This window comes from Zeus faber (genome assembly GCF_960531495.2).
Source record: "Zeus faber genome assembly, chromosome: 9".
NCBI classification, from domain to species: Eukaryota; Metazoa; Chordata; class Actinopteri; order Zeiformes; family Zeidae; genus Zeus; species Zeus faber.
The window spans coordinates 1,714,662-1,731,564 of NC_137197.1; the positions used below are offsets into that span (position 1 = coordinate 1,714,662).

At 47.6% G+C, this 16,903-nt stretch overlaps 1 protein-coding gene across 1 annotated transcript in view; it reads left to right on the forward strand.

Moving 5' to 3' along the window:
- Positions 1-16,903, forward strand: part of LOC307235250 (segment polarity protein dishevelled homolog DVL-3-like) — a gene marked incomplete at both ends in the record, with an annotated part of 32,002 nt that overhangs the window by 13,854 nt on the left and 1,245 nt on the right. The window contains 10 exons of the mRNA XM_080007281.1: positions 4,746-4,815; positions 4,900-5,039; positions 7,789-7,865; positions 8,052-8,119; positions 8,253-8,333; positions 8,428-8,562; positions 8,646-8,813; positions 8,993-9,199; positions 9,538-9,775; positions 11,505-11,586. Of these exons, the coding sequence (XP_079863407.1) occupies positions 4,746-4,815; positions 4,900-5,039; positions 7,789-7,865; positions 8,052-8,119; positions 8,253-8,333; positions 8,428-8,562; positions 8,646-8,813; positions 8,993-9,199; positions 9,538-9,775; positions 11,505-11,586 (1,266 nt within the window). The remainder of the gene's footprint in view (positions 1-4,745; positions 4,816-4,899; positions 5,040-7,788; positions 7,866-8,051; positions 8,120-8,252; positions 8,334-8,427; positions 8,563-8,645; positions 8,814-8,992; positions 9,200-9,537; positions 9,776-11,504; positions 11,587-16,903) is intronic.

Here is a 16,903-nt window from a genome sequence, read left to right on the forward strand (position 1 = left end):
CGGTGGTTGGTAGTTATGGCTGGTGGCGGTGGTTGGTAGTTATGGCTGGTGGCGGTGGTGGCGGTGGTTGGTAGTTATGGCTGGTGGCGGTGGTGGCGGTGGTTGGTAGTTATGGCTGGTAGTGGTGGTGGTGGCGGTGGTTGGTAGATATGACTGGTGGTGGTGGTGGTTGGTAGTTATGGCTGGTGGTGGTGGTGGTTGGTAGTTATGGCTGGTAGTGGTGGTGGTGGCGGTGGTTGGTAGATATGACTGGTGGTGGTGGTGGTTGGTAGTTATGGCTGGTGGTGGTGGTGGTTGGTAGTTATGGCTGGTAGTGGTGGTGGTGGCAGTGGTTGGTAGTTATGGCTGGTGGCGGTGGTTGGTAGTTATGGCTGGTGGTGGTGGTGATGGCGGTGGTTGGTAGTTATGACTGGTGGTGGTGGTGGCGGTGGTTGGTAGTTATGACTGGTGGTGGTTGGGAGTTATGACTGGTGGTGGTGGTGGTGGTGGTGATGGCGGTGGTTGGTAGTTATGGCTGGTGGTGGTGGCGGTGGTTGGTAGTTATGGCTGGTGGCGGTGGTTGGTAGTTATGACTGGTGGTGGTGGCGGTGGTTGGTAGTTATGACTGGTGGTGGTGGCGGTGGTGGTTGGTAGTTATGGCTGGCGGTGGTTGGGAGTTATGACTGGTGGTGGTGGTGGTGGTGGTGGTGGTGATGGCGGTGGTTGGTAGTTATGGCTGGTGGTGGTGGCGGTGGTTGGTAGTTATGGCTGGTGGCGGTGGTTGGTAGTTATGGCTGGTGGTGGTGGTGATGGCGGTGGTTGGTAGTTATGACTGGTGGTGGCGGTGGTTGGTAGTTATGACTGGCGGTGGTGGTGATGGCGGTGGTTGGTAGTTATGGCTGGTGGTGGTGGCGGTGGTTGGTAGTTATGGCTGGTGGCGGTGGTTGGTAGTTATGGCTGGTGGTGGTGGTGATGGCGGTGGTTGGTAGTTATGACTGGTGGTGGCGGTGGTTGGTAGTTATGACGGGATGTGGTGGCGGTGGTTGGAAGTTATGACTGGTGGTGGTGGTGGTGGTGATGGCGGTGGTTGGTAGTTATGGCTGGTGGTGGTGGCGGTGGTTGGTAGTTATGGCTGGTGGCGGTGGTTGGTAGTTATGGCTGGTGGTGGTGGTGATGGCGGTGGTTGGTAGTTATGACTGGTGGTGGTGGTGGTGGTTGGTAGTTATGGCTGGCGGTGGTTGGGAGTTATGACTGGTGGTGGTGGTGATGGCGGTGGTTGGTAGTTATGGCTGGTGGTGGTGGCGGTGGTTGGTAGTTATGGCTGGTGGCGGTGGTTGGTAGTTATGGCTGGTGGTGGTGGTGATGGCGGTGGTTGGTAGTTATGACTGGTGGTGGCGGTGGTTGGTAGTTATGACGGGATGTGGTGGCGGTGGTTGGTAGTTATGACTGGTGGTGGTTGGTAGTTATGGCTGGTGGTGGCGGTGGTTGGTAGTTATGGCTGGTGGTGGCGGTGGTTGGTGGTTATGGCTGGTAGTTGTGGTGGTGGCGGTGGTTGGTAGTTATGGCTGGTGGTGGTGGTGGTTGGTAGTTATGGCTGGTAGTGGTGGTGGTGGCGGTGGTTGGTGGTTATGGCTGGTAGTGGTGGTGGTGGCGGTGGTTGGTAGTTATGACTGGTGGTGGTGGCGGTGGTTGGTAGTTATGGCTGGTGGTGGTGGTGGTTGGTAGTTATGGCTGGTAGTGGTGGTGGTGGCGGTGGTTGGTAGTTATGGCTGTTGGCGGTGGTTGGTAGTTATGGCTGGTGGCGGTGGTGGCGGTGGTTGGTAGTTATGGCTGGTAGTGGTGGCGGTGGTTGGTAGTTATGGCTGGTGGTGGTGGTGGTTGGTAGTTATGGCTGGTAGTGGTGGTGGTGGCGGTGGTTGGTGGTTATGGCTGGTAGTGGTGGTGGTGGCGGTGGTTGGTAGTTATGACTGGTGGTGGTGGCGGTGGTTGGTAGTTATGGCTGGTGGTGGTGGTGGTTGGTAGTTATGGCTGGTAGTGGTGGTGGTGGCGGTGGTTGGTAGTTATGGCTGTTGGCGGTGGTTGGTAGTTATGGCTGGTGGCGGTGGTGGCGGTGGTTGGTAGATATGACTGGTGGTGGTGGCAGTGGTTGGTAGTTATGGCTGGTGGTGGTGGTGGTTGGTAGTTATGGCTGGTGGCGGTGGTGGTTGGTAGTTATGACTGGTGGTGGTGGTGGCGGTGGTTGGTAGTTATGACTGGTGGTGGTGGCGGTGGTTGGTAGTTATGACTGGTGGTGATGGCGGTGGTTGGTAGTTATGACTGGTGGTGGTGGCGGTGGTGGTTGGTAGTTATGGCTGGCGGTGGTTGGTCGTTATGACTGGTGGTGGCGATGGTGGTTGGTAGTTATGGCTGGCGGTGGTTGGTAGTTATGACTGGTGGTGGCGGTGGTGGTTGGTAGTTATGGCTGGCGGTGGTTGGTAGTTATGGCTGGTGGTGGTGGCGGTGGTTGGTAGTTATGGCTGGTGGTGGTGGTTGGTAGTTATGGCTGGTGGTGGTGGTGGTGATGGCGGTGGTTGGTAGTTATGACTGGTGGTGGCGGTGGTTGGTAGTTATGACTGGTGGTGGTGGTGGCGGTGGTTGGTAGTTATGACTGGTGGTGATGGCGGTGGTTGGTAGTTATGACTGGTGGTGGTGGTGGTGGTTGGTAGTTATGGCTGGTGGTGGCGGTGGTTGGTAGTTATGGCTGGTGGTGGTGGCGGTTGTTGGTAGTTATGACTGGTGGTGGTGGTTGGTAGTTATGGCTGGTGGTGGCGGTGGTTGGTGGTTATGGCTGGTAGTGGTGGCGGTGGTTGGTAGTTGTGACTGGTGGCGGTGGTTGGTAGTTATGGCTGGTGGTGGTGGTGGTTGGTAGTTATGGCTGGTAGTGGTGGTGGTGGCGGTGGTTGGTGGTTATGGCTGGTAGTGGTGGTGGTGGCGGTGGCTGGTAGTTATGACTGGTGGTGGTGGCGGTGGTTGGTAGTTATGGCTGGTGGTGGTGGTTGGTAGTTATGGCTGGTAGTGGTGGTGGTGGCGGTGGTTGGTAGTTATGGCTGGTGGCGGTGGTTGGTAGTTATGGCTGGTGGCGGTGGTGGTGGTGGCGGTGGTTGGTAGTTATGGCTGGTAGTGGTAGTGGTGGTGGTGGCGGTGGTTGGTAGATATGACTGTTGGTGGTGGCGGTGGTTGGTAGTTATGGCTGGTGGTGGTGGTGGTTGGTAGTTATGGCTGGTAGTGGTGGTGGTGGCAGTGGTTGGTAGTTATGGCTGGTGGCGGTGGTTGGTAGTTATGGCTGGTGGCGGTGGTGGTGGTGGCGGCGGTGGTTGGTAGTTATGGCTGGTGGTGGCAGTGGTTGGTAGTTATGGCTGGTGGTGGGTGGTGGTCGTTGGTGATGGTTGTAGCAGCTGATGGCTGCTGGTGGATGATAGATATAGCTGGTGGTAGTGGTTGGTATTTGTGGGTGGAGGTGGGTGGGGTCTGGCCTTTCCGGAGGTGAGTTTTTCCTTCCTCAGCAGCTGTTTACTCTCTGCAGATTGTGCAGATCCTCTCTTCCCGGGCGTTGTTTTCCAGATGTTGTGGTTCAGTTCAGTCCTCCCAGATGTTGCTGGTGGTGGTGAGCTTCCCTCAGCTTGTCCTCCACAATCTGTTTTGGGTGTAAGTTGAACATCAGCTGGTCCTCCTGCTTGAGGACCTTTGGTGGTGCAGCGTCCGCGCTGCCGAAGGAGTTCCAGGTCTGGGCCGCTCTGGCGTAAGAGCCTAAACCGGTTTGGTTTCATGCAGCGACTGAGCCCTCATTTGTCATTATGAGACGTTCTGGCAAATGAAAATGTCGCCTACATCAGCAACCTGTGCAGACACCGTCACGGTGCTAAACCCAACTTTTAATCAGCTTTTTCAGCTGTGTCCGCTTCGGAAATATCTGGACAAGCAGATGGAAATCATCTGGTTCTACATCTTCCACGGCTCCAGGACGGGTCTCTGTCCAGTTCCCAAGGAAACGGAGAAAGCCACGCCTGGGAGGAGTGTCCCACTTCATTTTGTTTGACCTTTGAACCTGATGGAGACTTGGCTCTCTGCCCTGGAGCAGTGAGGTGTGTCAGCGGGTTGATCTACGTGTGGTGGTGGTGGTGGTGGTGGTGGTGGTGGATGGAGCCGTGGATGTTCTTCCAGCTCGTGGTTCCTCTTTGAAGGTGCTCTGCTTTGATCCACAACTCCGTCGGTTCGTACCTCTGACACCGTCAGATGTGGTGTAACTGCTGTCGGGTGATGGAGGCCTCCGTTCTTGGGTATGTGGACATAGAAAGTGTTTTCGTCTGAGGCAGATCGTAACGGCAGGTGTCTCCCATGATGCATTGCAGGCCTTCTCTCTGGAAGCCCCCCAGGGACTGCGTGTGGTGGCTGGGAGTGAAGCAGACTTTGCTGGATATTGATCTTGGTTTGAGGATGGAGATCCTGGCAGAGGACAGACTGAAGGAGGGTGAACCGTCAGGGGGAGGACACTGTGTAGGCCATCTGCAGCCTCGTCACACAGACAGACAGACACACAGACAGACACACAGACAGACATGAAACCTCCCGGTAACACATCAGAGAGACAGACAGCTCCATGTGTGTTTTTATATCTGTATAGATCTGTGTCTTGTCTGACCTGTCTCCCTCTCCCTGTCTCTCTCTCTGTTTCTCTCTCACCCTGTCTTCCTCTCCCTGTCTCTCTCTCACTCTCTCTCTGTATGTAGTCAGTGTCTCTCAGCAGTGTGACAGATTCCACCATGTCTCTAAACATCATCACTGTGATGTTAAACATGGGTGAGTAAGACAATAACACTGTGACATCACAGCGTGGTGGTCTGTCAGGTGAAGCAGCTTAGCTCCGCCCCCTCTGTGTTGCAGAGAAGTACAACTTCCTTGGCATCAGCATCGTGGGTCAGAGTAACGACCGAGGTGATGGAGGGATCTACATCGGCTCCATCATGAAAGGCGGAGCTGTGGCCTCTGATGAGCGCATCCAGCCCGGGGACATGCTGCTGCAGGTAGAGCGCCCGCTGGGGCTGGGCTAATCAAACACTCCTTAATTCGTTCTTAAAGCAGCATTATGCAACTTTCGTGATTTGCCGCAATTACACTTTTACACCACTGTCCTAAAACTCGGTCCGGTCTCCCAAAATAATTTATTTTACCGGATAAATTTGAACTTTATCGTTCACATTTCAATACCAGTCTATGTTACAAATGTAAATATGATGTAGACCTCGGTTACAGCGCCCTTTGCACGGACCTCGTCGCTTCAGCGAGCGCTGATCGGGGCGGGGATCGACCCCCTGCTACTGCTGTAGGTACCGGATATGCTCGGCCTGCCAGATCGGCTCGCACGGGTCAGAGGGTGAAGTAAACCCTGTGTTGCAATGACAGTGAGGGCGGGCGTGGTTGGCTGAGGTGCGGGTGCTGCACTAGCCCGTCTCATTTGTATGTACATTACTACCTGACATTTTGAGCGGCTAGTTGATCATTAATCAGATTTTTTAATATAAATTTTACCAGGCAAAAAAAACGTAATGACCAGAGCCAAACATCAAGGAAGTGACATAGTTCCATAAATTGTGGGGGGTGGAGGAGGTGCCGTTCTCCATATTACAAGTCAGTGTAGCATCAGAATGATTTTGAAGGTAAAAAAGTTCATATAGTGTTTTACACCAAAATTGGTGTGTATTCAATGTGTTTCTCAAATAGTGGGGCGCGCCCCCCTGGGGAGCTCGGAGCCATGCCGGGGGGGGGGGGGGGGGACATGCTTTTTTTTGGCCGCAGGGAGTAGGGTTTTTTGCACCGAACAAGAGCACATAACACAGAGCAGGAGATATGAAGTGCAGATAACAAACACTTAAGAGACACCGTGGAAAAATATTTAACAGGGATGAAAAGAAAGGTGGAGAGAGACGGAGATAACGAGACAAACGTAAGTCTCCCCAAAGCCGAGATGAGGAAATATGACGGAGCGTACGCAGCGCTTGGCTTCACCGTGACTACGGTGGGAGACGAGGAAAGAGCGGAATGTTTACTGTGTCTAAAAAAGTTGGCAGCGGACAGCATGAAGCCAAATAAATGAAGGCGTCACTTAAAGACATTACACCCCAATCACGCTGAGAAGCCGCTTGAGTTTTTTCAGCGAAAACGTGCCGAATATTGCCAACAATCGTCACGTTTTGTGAACGCTACTTCAGTAAAGCAGCGAGCACTGTTAGCATCATGTAAGGTGGCGAAACAAACTGCTCAGTGCAAAAAAAAAAACCCACTCCACAGCAGAGGAGCTGGTACCGCCTGCAGCATCAGACATGGTCTCTGTCATGCTGGACGACGCAATTGCTGCAAAAATAAAAACCATCCTCTGTCCAATGACACTGTCACCAGACGTATAAATGACATTGCTAACGATCTTAAAGAACAGCTGGTAGATCAACTCAAAGACAAACATTTTGCCTCACAGTTCGATGAAGCAACCGACAGCAACAAAGACTGTTTGTTTATCGCTTATGTACGTTTTGACGTGACAAACTCCCTGCGTGAGGATCTACTTTTTTGTAAATATGTCAGAGATGGAGCCACAGTTGAAGAGCTATTCAAAACGCTGGACAGCTTCCTGACTGAGAACGGGCTAAAGTGGGAGAACTGCTTTGTGTTTGCAGTGATGGTGCACAGGCCAAGGCAGGGATGAGAAAAGGACTTGGGGCGCTCATCACCTCATGCTGAGGGGACACACTGTGTCAAGAAATGTTTACAGTTTAAATAAGGATTGAAATTCTTTTTTTTAATGCACTTTAAGTCTTTTCTGTTACAGACTAAAAAACAATGTTAATAAAGTTATTCTTTGTTGTAAGTTGATCTATCTTTTGTTGTTTTCTTTAATGTTAATAAGGATACATTGTTATGCAGAGATGAACTTATAACAATTTTGTAGACAAATGATTCTATTTACAGTCGCGGCAGAGAGTTGGGGGGCGTGAAATGTTTACTTCTTCCGAGGGTTAGTAACAGAAAATAATTGAGAAGCTCTGGTTTACATGGTGGTTTGTATACATGGGTGTTTTTCCTGGTGTCACGTTCAACATCTGTGACGCTGTGAAAGCACCGTGAAGTGTCCACGCCCCCAGGCCGTGCCCACACCTGCAGTCCGTGTCCCCGCCCCCACACCCGCAGGCCTTGCCCACGCCCGCACACCTTGTCCACGCCCCCAGGCCGTGCCCACGCCTCCACGCCGTGCCTACGCCCGCACGCCGTGCCCACGCCTGTACGCCGTGCCCACGCCCGCAGGCCGTGCCTACGCCGTGCGAATGCCTTGTCCACGCCCCCAGGCCGTGCCCACGCCCGCAGTCCGTGCCAACGCCAGCACGCCGTGCCCACGCCCGCACGCCGTGCCCACGCCCCCATGCCTGCACGCCGTGCCCACACGCCTGCACGCCGTGTCCACACGCCCCCATGCCGTGCCCACGCCCCCAGGCCTTGTCCACGCCCCCAGGCCGTGTACACGCCCCCAGTCCGTGCCAACGCCCGCACGCCGTGTCCCCGCCCCCATGCCGTGCCCACGCCGTATCCATGCCCGGTGGTATTTATTTATGTTTTTATTTATGTTTTTATTATTATTTCACATTTTGTGAAAAGCTGCTGCAAAGTGTGTGTGTGTGTGTGTGTGTGTGTGTGTGTGTGTGTGTGTGTGTGTGTGTGTGTGTGTGTGTGTGTGTGTGTGTGTGTGTGTGTGTGTGTGTGTGTGTGTGTGTGTGTGTGTTCCAGGTGAACGAGGTTAGCTTTGAGCAGATGAGTAACGACGAGGCGGTTCGAGTCCTCAGGGAGGTCGTCCACAAACCAGGGTGAGACTGAAGCTGCACACACCCTGCGTTGCAATCTCAAATGGAGTTTTCATTTAAAGTTCAAAGGTCAATTCAGGATCTTTACCTTCCTGTCATTTACTTTACAGATCTAGAATCAGCTAGATGCCTGCATGTAGAACAACCTACAAGTCTAATACTGTCTGTCTGTCTGTCTGTCTCTCTCAGTCCCATCACTCTGACAGTAGCGAAGTGTTGGGATCCACAACCAAGAGGCTGCTTCACCCTGCCCAGGAGTGAGAGACACACACACACACACACACACACACACACACACACACACACACACACACACACACACACACACACACACACACACACACACACACACACACACACACAGTGCTCAGTTTGTGTGTTCACCTCCAGGTGAACCAGTGCGACCCATCGACCCTGCAGCCTGGGTTTCTCACACCGCAGCCATGACAGCTTGTCTCACCCCCCACTACTGTAAGCCTGTCTCACCCCTCACTATAGTAAGCCTGTCTCACCCCCCAGCATGGTGGGCCTGTCTCACTCTCGTCATCTGTCTCACTCTCTGTAGCACTGCAGGAGGAGTCTCACCTGTCCATCCACAGCGACATGGCGGCCATTGCCAAGACGATGGCCGATCCTGAATCGGGGCTGGAGGTACGAGACAGGATGTGGCTGAAGATCACCATCCCCAACGCATTCATAGGTGACTGATGACCTCCGTGTCCAGAACCTCCGTGTCCAGATGACCTCCGTGTCCAGATGACCTCCATCTTTGTGCCTCCTCAGGCTCTGACGTGGTTGACTGGCTCCATCACCGCGTGGAAGGTTTCTCAGATCGCAGAGAAGCTCGTAAATACGCCGGGAACCTGCTGAAGGCCGGACACATCCGGCACACGGTCAACAAGGTGACCTTCTCTGAGCAGTGCTACTACATCTTTGGAGACATCTGTCCTGGTGAGAAGAGCCACAATATGATGTTTATACGATTTATTATTATTTATTATCACGTCTGCTCGTCTCATGGATGGTGCTGAGAAGATACTTGACGTTAAGGTCTGTCTCTCCTCCACCTCCTCCACCTCCTCCTCCTCTCCTCACCTCTCCTCCTGCTCCTCCTCCTCCGCCTCCTCCAGACATGTCTCACCTCTCTCTCTCAGCAGATGGACTGTCCAGTTTGGTGGAGGCTCCGCTCCATCAGTCTCCTTCTCCTGGTTGCCAGTTGCTGACGGTGTTCCCGTACCAGTTCCCCGTCCCTCATCCCTACAGCCCCCCCCCTCTCCCCCGCCCCCCCCCCAGCCTCCCTGGCCACGGGGGGGAGACAGGAAGTCACAACGGTGAAGGTAAGAGCAGCTTGTTCGACATCACGTGGCCACGCCCTCCTGGAAATCCCAGTTATGTGACTTGGATGATGAATTGAAGAACTTCATCCAGACGCTCATCATCCGTACCTTTCTGTTCTCGTAACTAGTATATCTAGTTGTATTACTAGTTTGACTGGTTTTAGAACCAATGTGTCGTTGAAGAGCTTCCACTGAGAATGAATGTCAGCGTAGTGATATATTCTTTTGCTTATGCATAAACTATTTCCTGTTATGGAAGTTAAACTGCGTGTTGGTTTCCACCGAGCAGCGGACGATGTAACGACAGAATCCTCCATCGTCCCTCCCTCCGTCCACAGGAGGTCCCACAGGAGGTCCCACAGGAAGTCCCAGCGGCGGGTCGCACTGCAGCGGGCCAGCAGGGGGCGCTGCGGGCGGCGACTCTGCCTCCTTCAGACAGGAAGTGAGCGTTCCGCCCCCTGCCGCCCTCCCCTCCCAGGATCACCACCTCTCCTCACCTCCACCCGAACTGACCGGGTCCCGTCAGTCGTTCCGCATCGCCGTGGGAAACCCCAGCGAGTGCTTTGTGGACGTCATGTGACTGTGTGTGTGTGTGTGTGTGTGTGTGTGTGTGTGTGTGTGTGTGTGTGTGTGTGTGTGTGTGTGTGTGTGTGTGTGTGTGTGTGTGTGTGTGTGTGTGTGTGTCTTTCCTGTTGAACTTCAGTCCATTGAGCTTGACATTTTCCTGTGAAAAGATTTGAATATTTCCGGCTCAACGTCCAGATGAGCAGAGCTCAATGCGGCAAAACTTCGATTTTATTTTGCTGAACCAAAAGTTTGGATTCTGTGTTGATTTCTTATTGATTGAATGATTCTTGTGTTTAAATGATCAGGGTCAAAGGCAGTTCCATCCCAGTTTCACTCTGTTTTTTACCATTTATTTTATTTTTTATTTATGTATTTATTCATGTATTCATGAAATTGCTTATTTATTAATGTTTTCATTAATTTCATTACGTGTATTTATTTATTTATTGTGCCTTTTGCTCATGACATATCAACCTTAGCTTTGGTGTTTATATACTGCGTCTCAGGTTCAAATGTGTTGTACCTGTTTCCATCCATGTCAAGCTGTGTTGACGCTGATGGATTGTGATTTTAATATTCTATTTTTATTTCATATTTCCGCTGAGGCTTCCTGTTTTACTGTAGGTGTTTCCCACGAAAACACATCTTTTTAGTTTCTTTATTTTGGGATATTCACACAACTGTTTGTAATTATTATGTTGTTCCTATTTCTGTGTGTTCGTCAAAACCTTCAGATCAAACTCAACGGATTCATTTATCAACATTTTGAAAATAAAGTTACTGTCTGAGTTGAGTCTTTAAACACAGCAATAAAACAAGAATAAAACCGTTTTGTTCAAATGATTATATTCTGCTGAATCATCAATCGTGTGTGTGTGTGTGTGTGATTTGAAAAGCATCCAGGTCATTGAACCAGAGAATATTTATTTACTGTTTACAGTAGAACACAAGGAGCTTCCACATTAAATACAAAACATGAGGAAAATTTAATTATATAACATTTATATTTTTATTATTATTTTTATTATATTTTATTTTTACGTTAATTCATCAAAAATTGGGTTTAAAAAACATTAAAATATCCATGAGAGTAAGATGGAAAAGAAAGGAGGAAGAAGATGAAGAAGATGAAGATGAGGGAGATGAGGAGGAAGAAGATAAAGAGGAGGAAGATGAAGAGGAGGAGGAAGATGAAGATGAGGGAGATGAGGAGGAAGAAGATAAAGAGGAGGAAGATGAAGAGGAGGAGGAAGAGGGAGATGAGGAGGAAGAAGATAAAGAGGAGGAAGATGAAGAGGAGGATGAAGATGAGGGAGATGAGGAGGAAGAAGATAAAGAGGAGGAAGAGGAGGAGGAAGATGAAGATGAGGGAGATGAGGAGGAAGAAGATAAAGAGGAGGAAGATGAAGAGGAAGATGAGGGAGATGAGGAGGAAGAAGATAAAGAGGAGGAAGATGAAGAGGAGGAGGAAGATGAAGTTGAGGGAGATGAGGAGGAAGGTAAGGATGAGGAAGACGAAGAGGAGGAGGAGGAGGAAGAGGAGGAGGAGGAGGAGGAGGAAGAGGAGGAGGAGGAGGAAGATAAAGAGGAGGAGGAGGAGGAGGAGGAAGAGGAGGGACAGTGTCTCCCTCCCTCGGAGCAGCTGATCGCCGCCATCTTGGATGTTCGCAGCCCCGTGGTGTCTTTGCTCCGTCGACTCCTTCAGCTTCACCCAACATCTCCCTGCTCCTTCACCCAGCACCAGGCCCTGTGCGGCGGCCCCGTGCAGCGGCCTCGGGCGGGAGCAGAGGCCGCTGTTGGTTCGGTGGGAGCCGGACGAGGTGAGTGTGGACCCCGCACGGAGGCTCCGAGCCCCGGGGAGGGTCCGACGGAGCTCCAAGCGGAGCTAATCACAGCTAACCCGCTGGCCGCCGCCCGCCGCCGGCGCCGCTGCCGCCGCACAGAGACTGGCTGCTCCCTCCGCTCCCTCCGCTCCCTCCCCAGAACAACACGGCTCCAACGGGAAACCGATGTTTCACTTTTTTTTAACCATTTTAAAACCAATTTATTTAGTTTGTGTGTGTGACGCTGTTTGTGCCCCGGGCAGCGAAGCTAAGCTGAGCTAAGCTAAGCTAAACTAAGCTAAGCTAAGCTAACAGCTGGTTGGACCCCAGAAGGATCTAGAAGACGAGGATCGATCAATCACTATCGATAGTTGCTGAGTCTGCGCTTATCGAATCTAAATAAATACATAGATGAATGTGTAATTATAATTTATACCCGAACGACAACACATTATTATTATATATACTTTTTTTCATTTATTGGACTATTTATGTTTTGTTTATTTTTTTTATTTGATTTACTCATTATTATTATTATTATTGTTTTTATTAATATTTATAATCATTTTTATTATTATTATAAAAATATTTTTTTATTTATTTATCATCATTATATTATTATTATTATTATGTAAACACACCTGGTGGAATAAACAGGTTCAGAGTTGCAACATAAATTTATTGTTGATGTAATAAATTATATTTATTATTTGCTTGTGTCTCAGTGAAGTTGTATTATTTACCATTTAAATAATAATTTGTGTTTATTCATATAGTGTTGATATCGTTCTGTTTTACTGCTTGTTGTAGATACTGATGCTTTATTGTCCTGGTGTATTGATATTTTAATGATATTTCTGTTCATATCACTCTGCAGCTCCGACAGGTGGGACACACCTGCTGGTTTCCACGGCGACGTCACCGAGCGGCGAGGATGCACCTTTAGTCTGGGACCAAAATAATAATCAATTTTTAAAGATACTCAAATTCTGTCCGTGAAATTTGACATTTTTGAATCAATGTGAAATTTTAATTTGGAGACTTTGAGACGATTTTCTTCTTGAGTTAAATTCCACAGCAAGTGAATTTAAATATTTGACTGAAATACTTTTGGAAACACACGTCAGACGGTGAAATGGAAAAGTCGGTTCAGATTCGAATTATGTTTAATATATTCATATAGAATAATACATTGGAATGATGTGATTATGGGATGGATCGCTTGATTGAACGAAACGCTCCGTCTGTCGTGCAGCGGCTCGTTGGGAAAGGAATTTACCCAGGAAGCCTTGTTTGTTTGTTTGTTTGTTTGTTTGTTTGTTTGTTTGTTTGTTTTTGGTTGATTGTTTATTTGGTTAGTTGTTTGTTTTTGTTTGTTTGTTTGTTTGTTTTTGTTTGTTTATTTTAAAGATGTCATGGTTGCCATGGTGTCGAAGATGTTTTATTACTAATTCCTGTTTTCCGGTAAAGTTTGGCTTCCAGAATACTAAGAAGTAACGTTCCACTAAACTTTGCCAAATGCTTTAAGGGGAAGACGCCTCGTTCCGAAAACAGCCGCTTCCTGTTTGGTGGACATTAGGCCCCGCCTGCACCGGAGGAGCCCCGCCCACCCAGGGCAGGCCCCGCCCACCCAGGAGGAGCTGAGTGTGTCTGCTGCTCTGTGGTTTTTTTAGGTTTTGATTTTTGTAAAATACTGGATGAGAAAATCAAGACCTAAAGAAAATACAGAACAGCAGGAGGCGACTGATCCTGCTCCTCCTCCTCCTCCTCCCCATCCTCTCTTCCCCGGAGTCAGATCAGCTGGAAGAGAGTCCAACTGGTCGTCATGTCAACTAGAATACATCCTCATCCCTGTGTCTTTACAGATATTAAACAGGGTTTATTTGCTTCTGGGCTGGTGCAGTATTTCATCAGAACCTGGTGAGTGTCACCGCTGTACAGATGCTGTTGTTTATGTTTATTATATTCTCTAAAATAAACAGCCAATCACTGTCAATGATGGTTTATCTAATTTTTCATGTCACATGAGCAGTAAATGTTCAAAATACAACGTTTTAGATGAGATTACGTGTTTGCATCTCATCACTGGTGGTTTCCCATAAATGACAAATTGTTGTGATGGCGTTTGGTCTGGATATTTTGTAGTGAAACGAGTAATGTCTTACAATAAAATAAGTATAATAGTACGACTGTAATACAGTAGAACTATGATACAGTTGAACTATAACACAGAAGTATAAGTTAGAGTTCGACTATCATACTGTGTTAGTCTATAACACAGTTTAACAATGATAAAGTAGGTGTATGATACAATAGGGGTTAAATTAAGTTGAAGTATAAGACATAACTAACAGAACTATGATACAGTTGAACTATAATACAGTAGAAGTATGATACAGTAGAATACAGTTGAACTGTGATACAGTAGAACTTACAGTAGAAGTATGATACAGTAAAACTATCATACAGTAGAGGTACGATACAGTTGAACTATAATACAGTAGAAGTATGATACAGTAGAATACAGTTGAACTATGATACAGTAGAACTAACACAGTAGAAGTATGATACAGTAAAACTATAATACAGTAGAAGTATGATACAGTAGAGTATGATACAGTAAAACTATATTACAGTAGATGTATGATACAGTTGAGGTATGATACAGTAGAACTATAACAGTTGAAGTACAATACAGTAGAAGTATGATACAGTAGAATACAGTTGAACTGGCCACCATCTAAAGTGTGTGTGTGCATGTGTTGTAGTGTGGTGTGATAATTAAAGATTCTTCTTCTAGTTCGACTGTATCATACCGTGTTATAGCCTATAACACAGTTGAACTATGATACAGTAGAAGTATTATACAATAGAGGTTTCATTAAGTTAAAGTATAACACAGTAGAACAATAACACAGTAGAAGTATAATACAGTAGAACTATGATGAATATAAGTATAATAAGGTAGAAGTATGATACAATAGAAGTATAATACAGTCGAAGTACAATACAGTAGAGCTATAATACAGTAGAAGTATGATACAGTAGAGGTTAAATTAAGTTGAAGTATAACACAGTAGAACTATAACACAGTAGAAGTATGATACAGGAGAAGTATGATACAATAGAAGTATAATACAGTAGAATTATGATACAGCAGAACTATAACACTGACGTATGATACAGTAGAACTCTAATATGGTAAAACTCATACAGTAGAAGTGTGATACAGTCGAAGTATAAGTTATAGTTCGACTGTATCATACCGTGTTATAGTCTATAACACAGTTTAACTATGATAAAATAGAAATATGATACAGTAGGAGTATAATACAGTAATTACATTTACATTCATTGATCAGACGCTTTTATCCAAAGCGACTTACAATTATTCAAACAGTGACGGACGCAGCCATCAGGAGCAATGAGGGGTTAAGTGTCTTGCTCAAGGACACTACAGCATGCTAGCAGGAGGAGCCCGGGATCCAACCAGCAACCTTTGGATTGCTAGACGACCAGCTCTACCTCCTGAGCTACCATCCCCACGGTAATGGTATGATACAGTGATATAATGATGCTGTAGGAGTATGATACAGTAGGAGTATGGTACAGTAGGAGTATAATGCGGTAGGAGTATAATGTGGTAGGAGATTGATGCGGTAGGAGTATGATACGGTAGGAGTATGATACAGTAGGAGTATGGTACAGTAGGAGTATAATGCGGTAGGAGTATAATGTGGTAGGAGATTGATGCGGTAGGAGTATGATACGGTAGGAGTATGATACAGTAGGAGTATGATACAGTAGGAGTATAATGCGGTAGGAGTATAATGTGGTAGGAGATTGATGCGGTAGGAGTATGATGCGGTAGGAGTATGATGCGGTAGGAGTATGATACAGTAGGAGTATGATGCGGTAGGAGTATGATACGGTAGGAGATTGATACGGTAGGAGTATGATACAGTAGGAGTATGATGCAGTAGGAGTATGATACAGTAGAAGTATGATACAGTAGAAGTATGATACAGTAGGAGTATGATGCGGTAGGAGTATGATACAGTAGAAGTATGATACAGTAGAAGTATGATACAGTAGGAGTATGATACAGTAGAAGTATGATACAGTAGAAGTATGATACAGTAGGAGTATGATACAGTAGAAGTATGATACAGTAGGAGTATGATGCGGTAGGAGTATGATACAATAGGAGTATGATACAGTAGGAGTATGATGCGGTAGGAGTATGATACAGTAGGAATATGATACAGTAGGAGTATGATGCGGTCAGAGTATGATACAGTATGAGTATGATGCGGTAGGAGTATGATACAGTAGGAGTATGATACAGTAGGAGTATGATGCGGTCAGAGTATGATACAGTAGGAGTATGATGCGGTCGCAGTATGATGCGGTCGGAGTATGATACAGTAGGAGTATGATGCAGTAGGAGTATGGTACAGTAGGAGTAAAATGCGGTAGGAGATTGATGCGGTAGGAGTATGATGTGGTAGGAGTATGATGCGGTACTAGTATGATACAGTAGGAGTATGATGCGGTCAGAGTATGATACAGTAGGAGTATGATGCGGTCGCAGTATGATGCGGTCGGAGTATGATACAGTAGGAGTATGATACAGTAGGAGTAAAATGCGGTAGGAGATTGATGCGGTAGGAGTATGATGTGGTAGGAGTATGATGCGGTACTAGTATGATACAGTAGGAGTATGATGCGGTCGGAGTATGATACAGTAGGAGTATGATGCGGTCGGAGTATGATACAGTAGGAGTATGATGCGGTAGGAGTATGATGCGGTAGAAGTATGATGCAGTGGGCGTATGATGTAGTACAAGTATGATGCGGTAGGAGTATGATACGGTAGAAGTATGATGCAGTGGGAGTATGATGTAGTACAAGTATGATGCGGTAGAAGTATGATGCAGTGGGAGTATGATGTAGTACAAGTATGATGCGGTAGAAGTATGATGCGGTAGAAGTATGATGTAGTACAAGTATGATGCGGTAGGAGTATGATGCGGTAGAAGTATGATGCGGTAGGAGTATGATGCGGTAGGAGTATGATGCAGTGGGAGTATGATGTAGTACAAGTATGATGCGGTAGGAGTATGATGCAGTGGGAGTATGATGTAGTACAAGTATGATGCGGTAGGAGTATGATACGGTAGAAGTATGATGCGGTAGGAGTATGATGCAGTAGAAGTATGAGGCGGTAGGAGTATGATACGGTAGAAGTATGATGCGGTAGGAGTATGATGCAGTAGAAGTATGATGCGGTAGAAGTATGATGCGGTAGGAG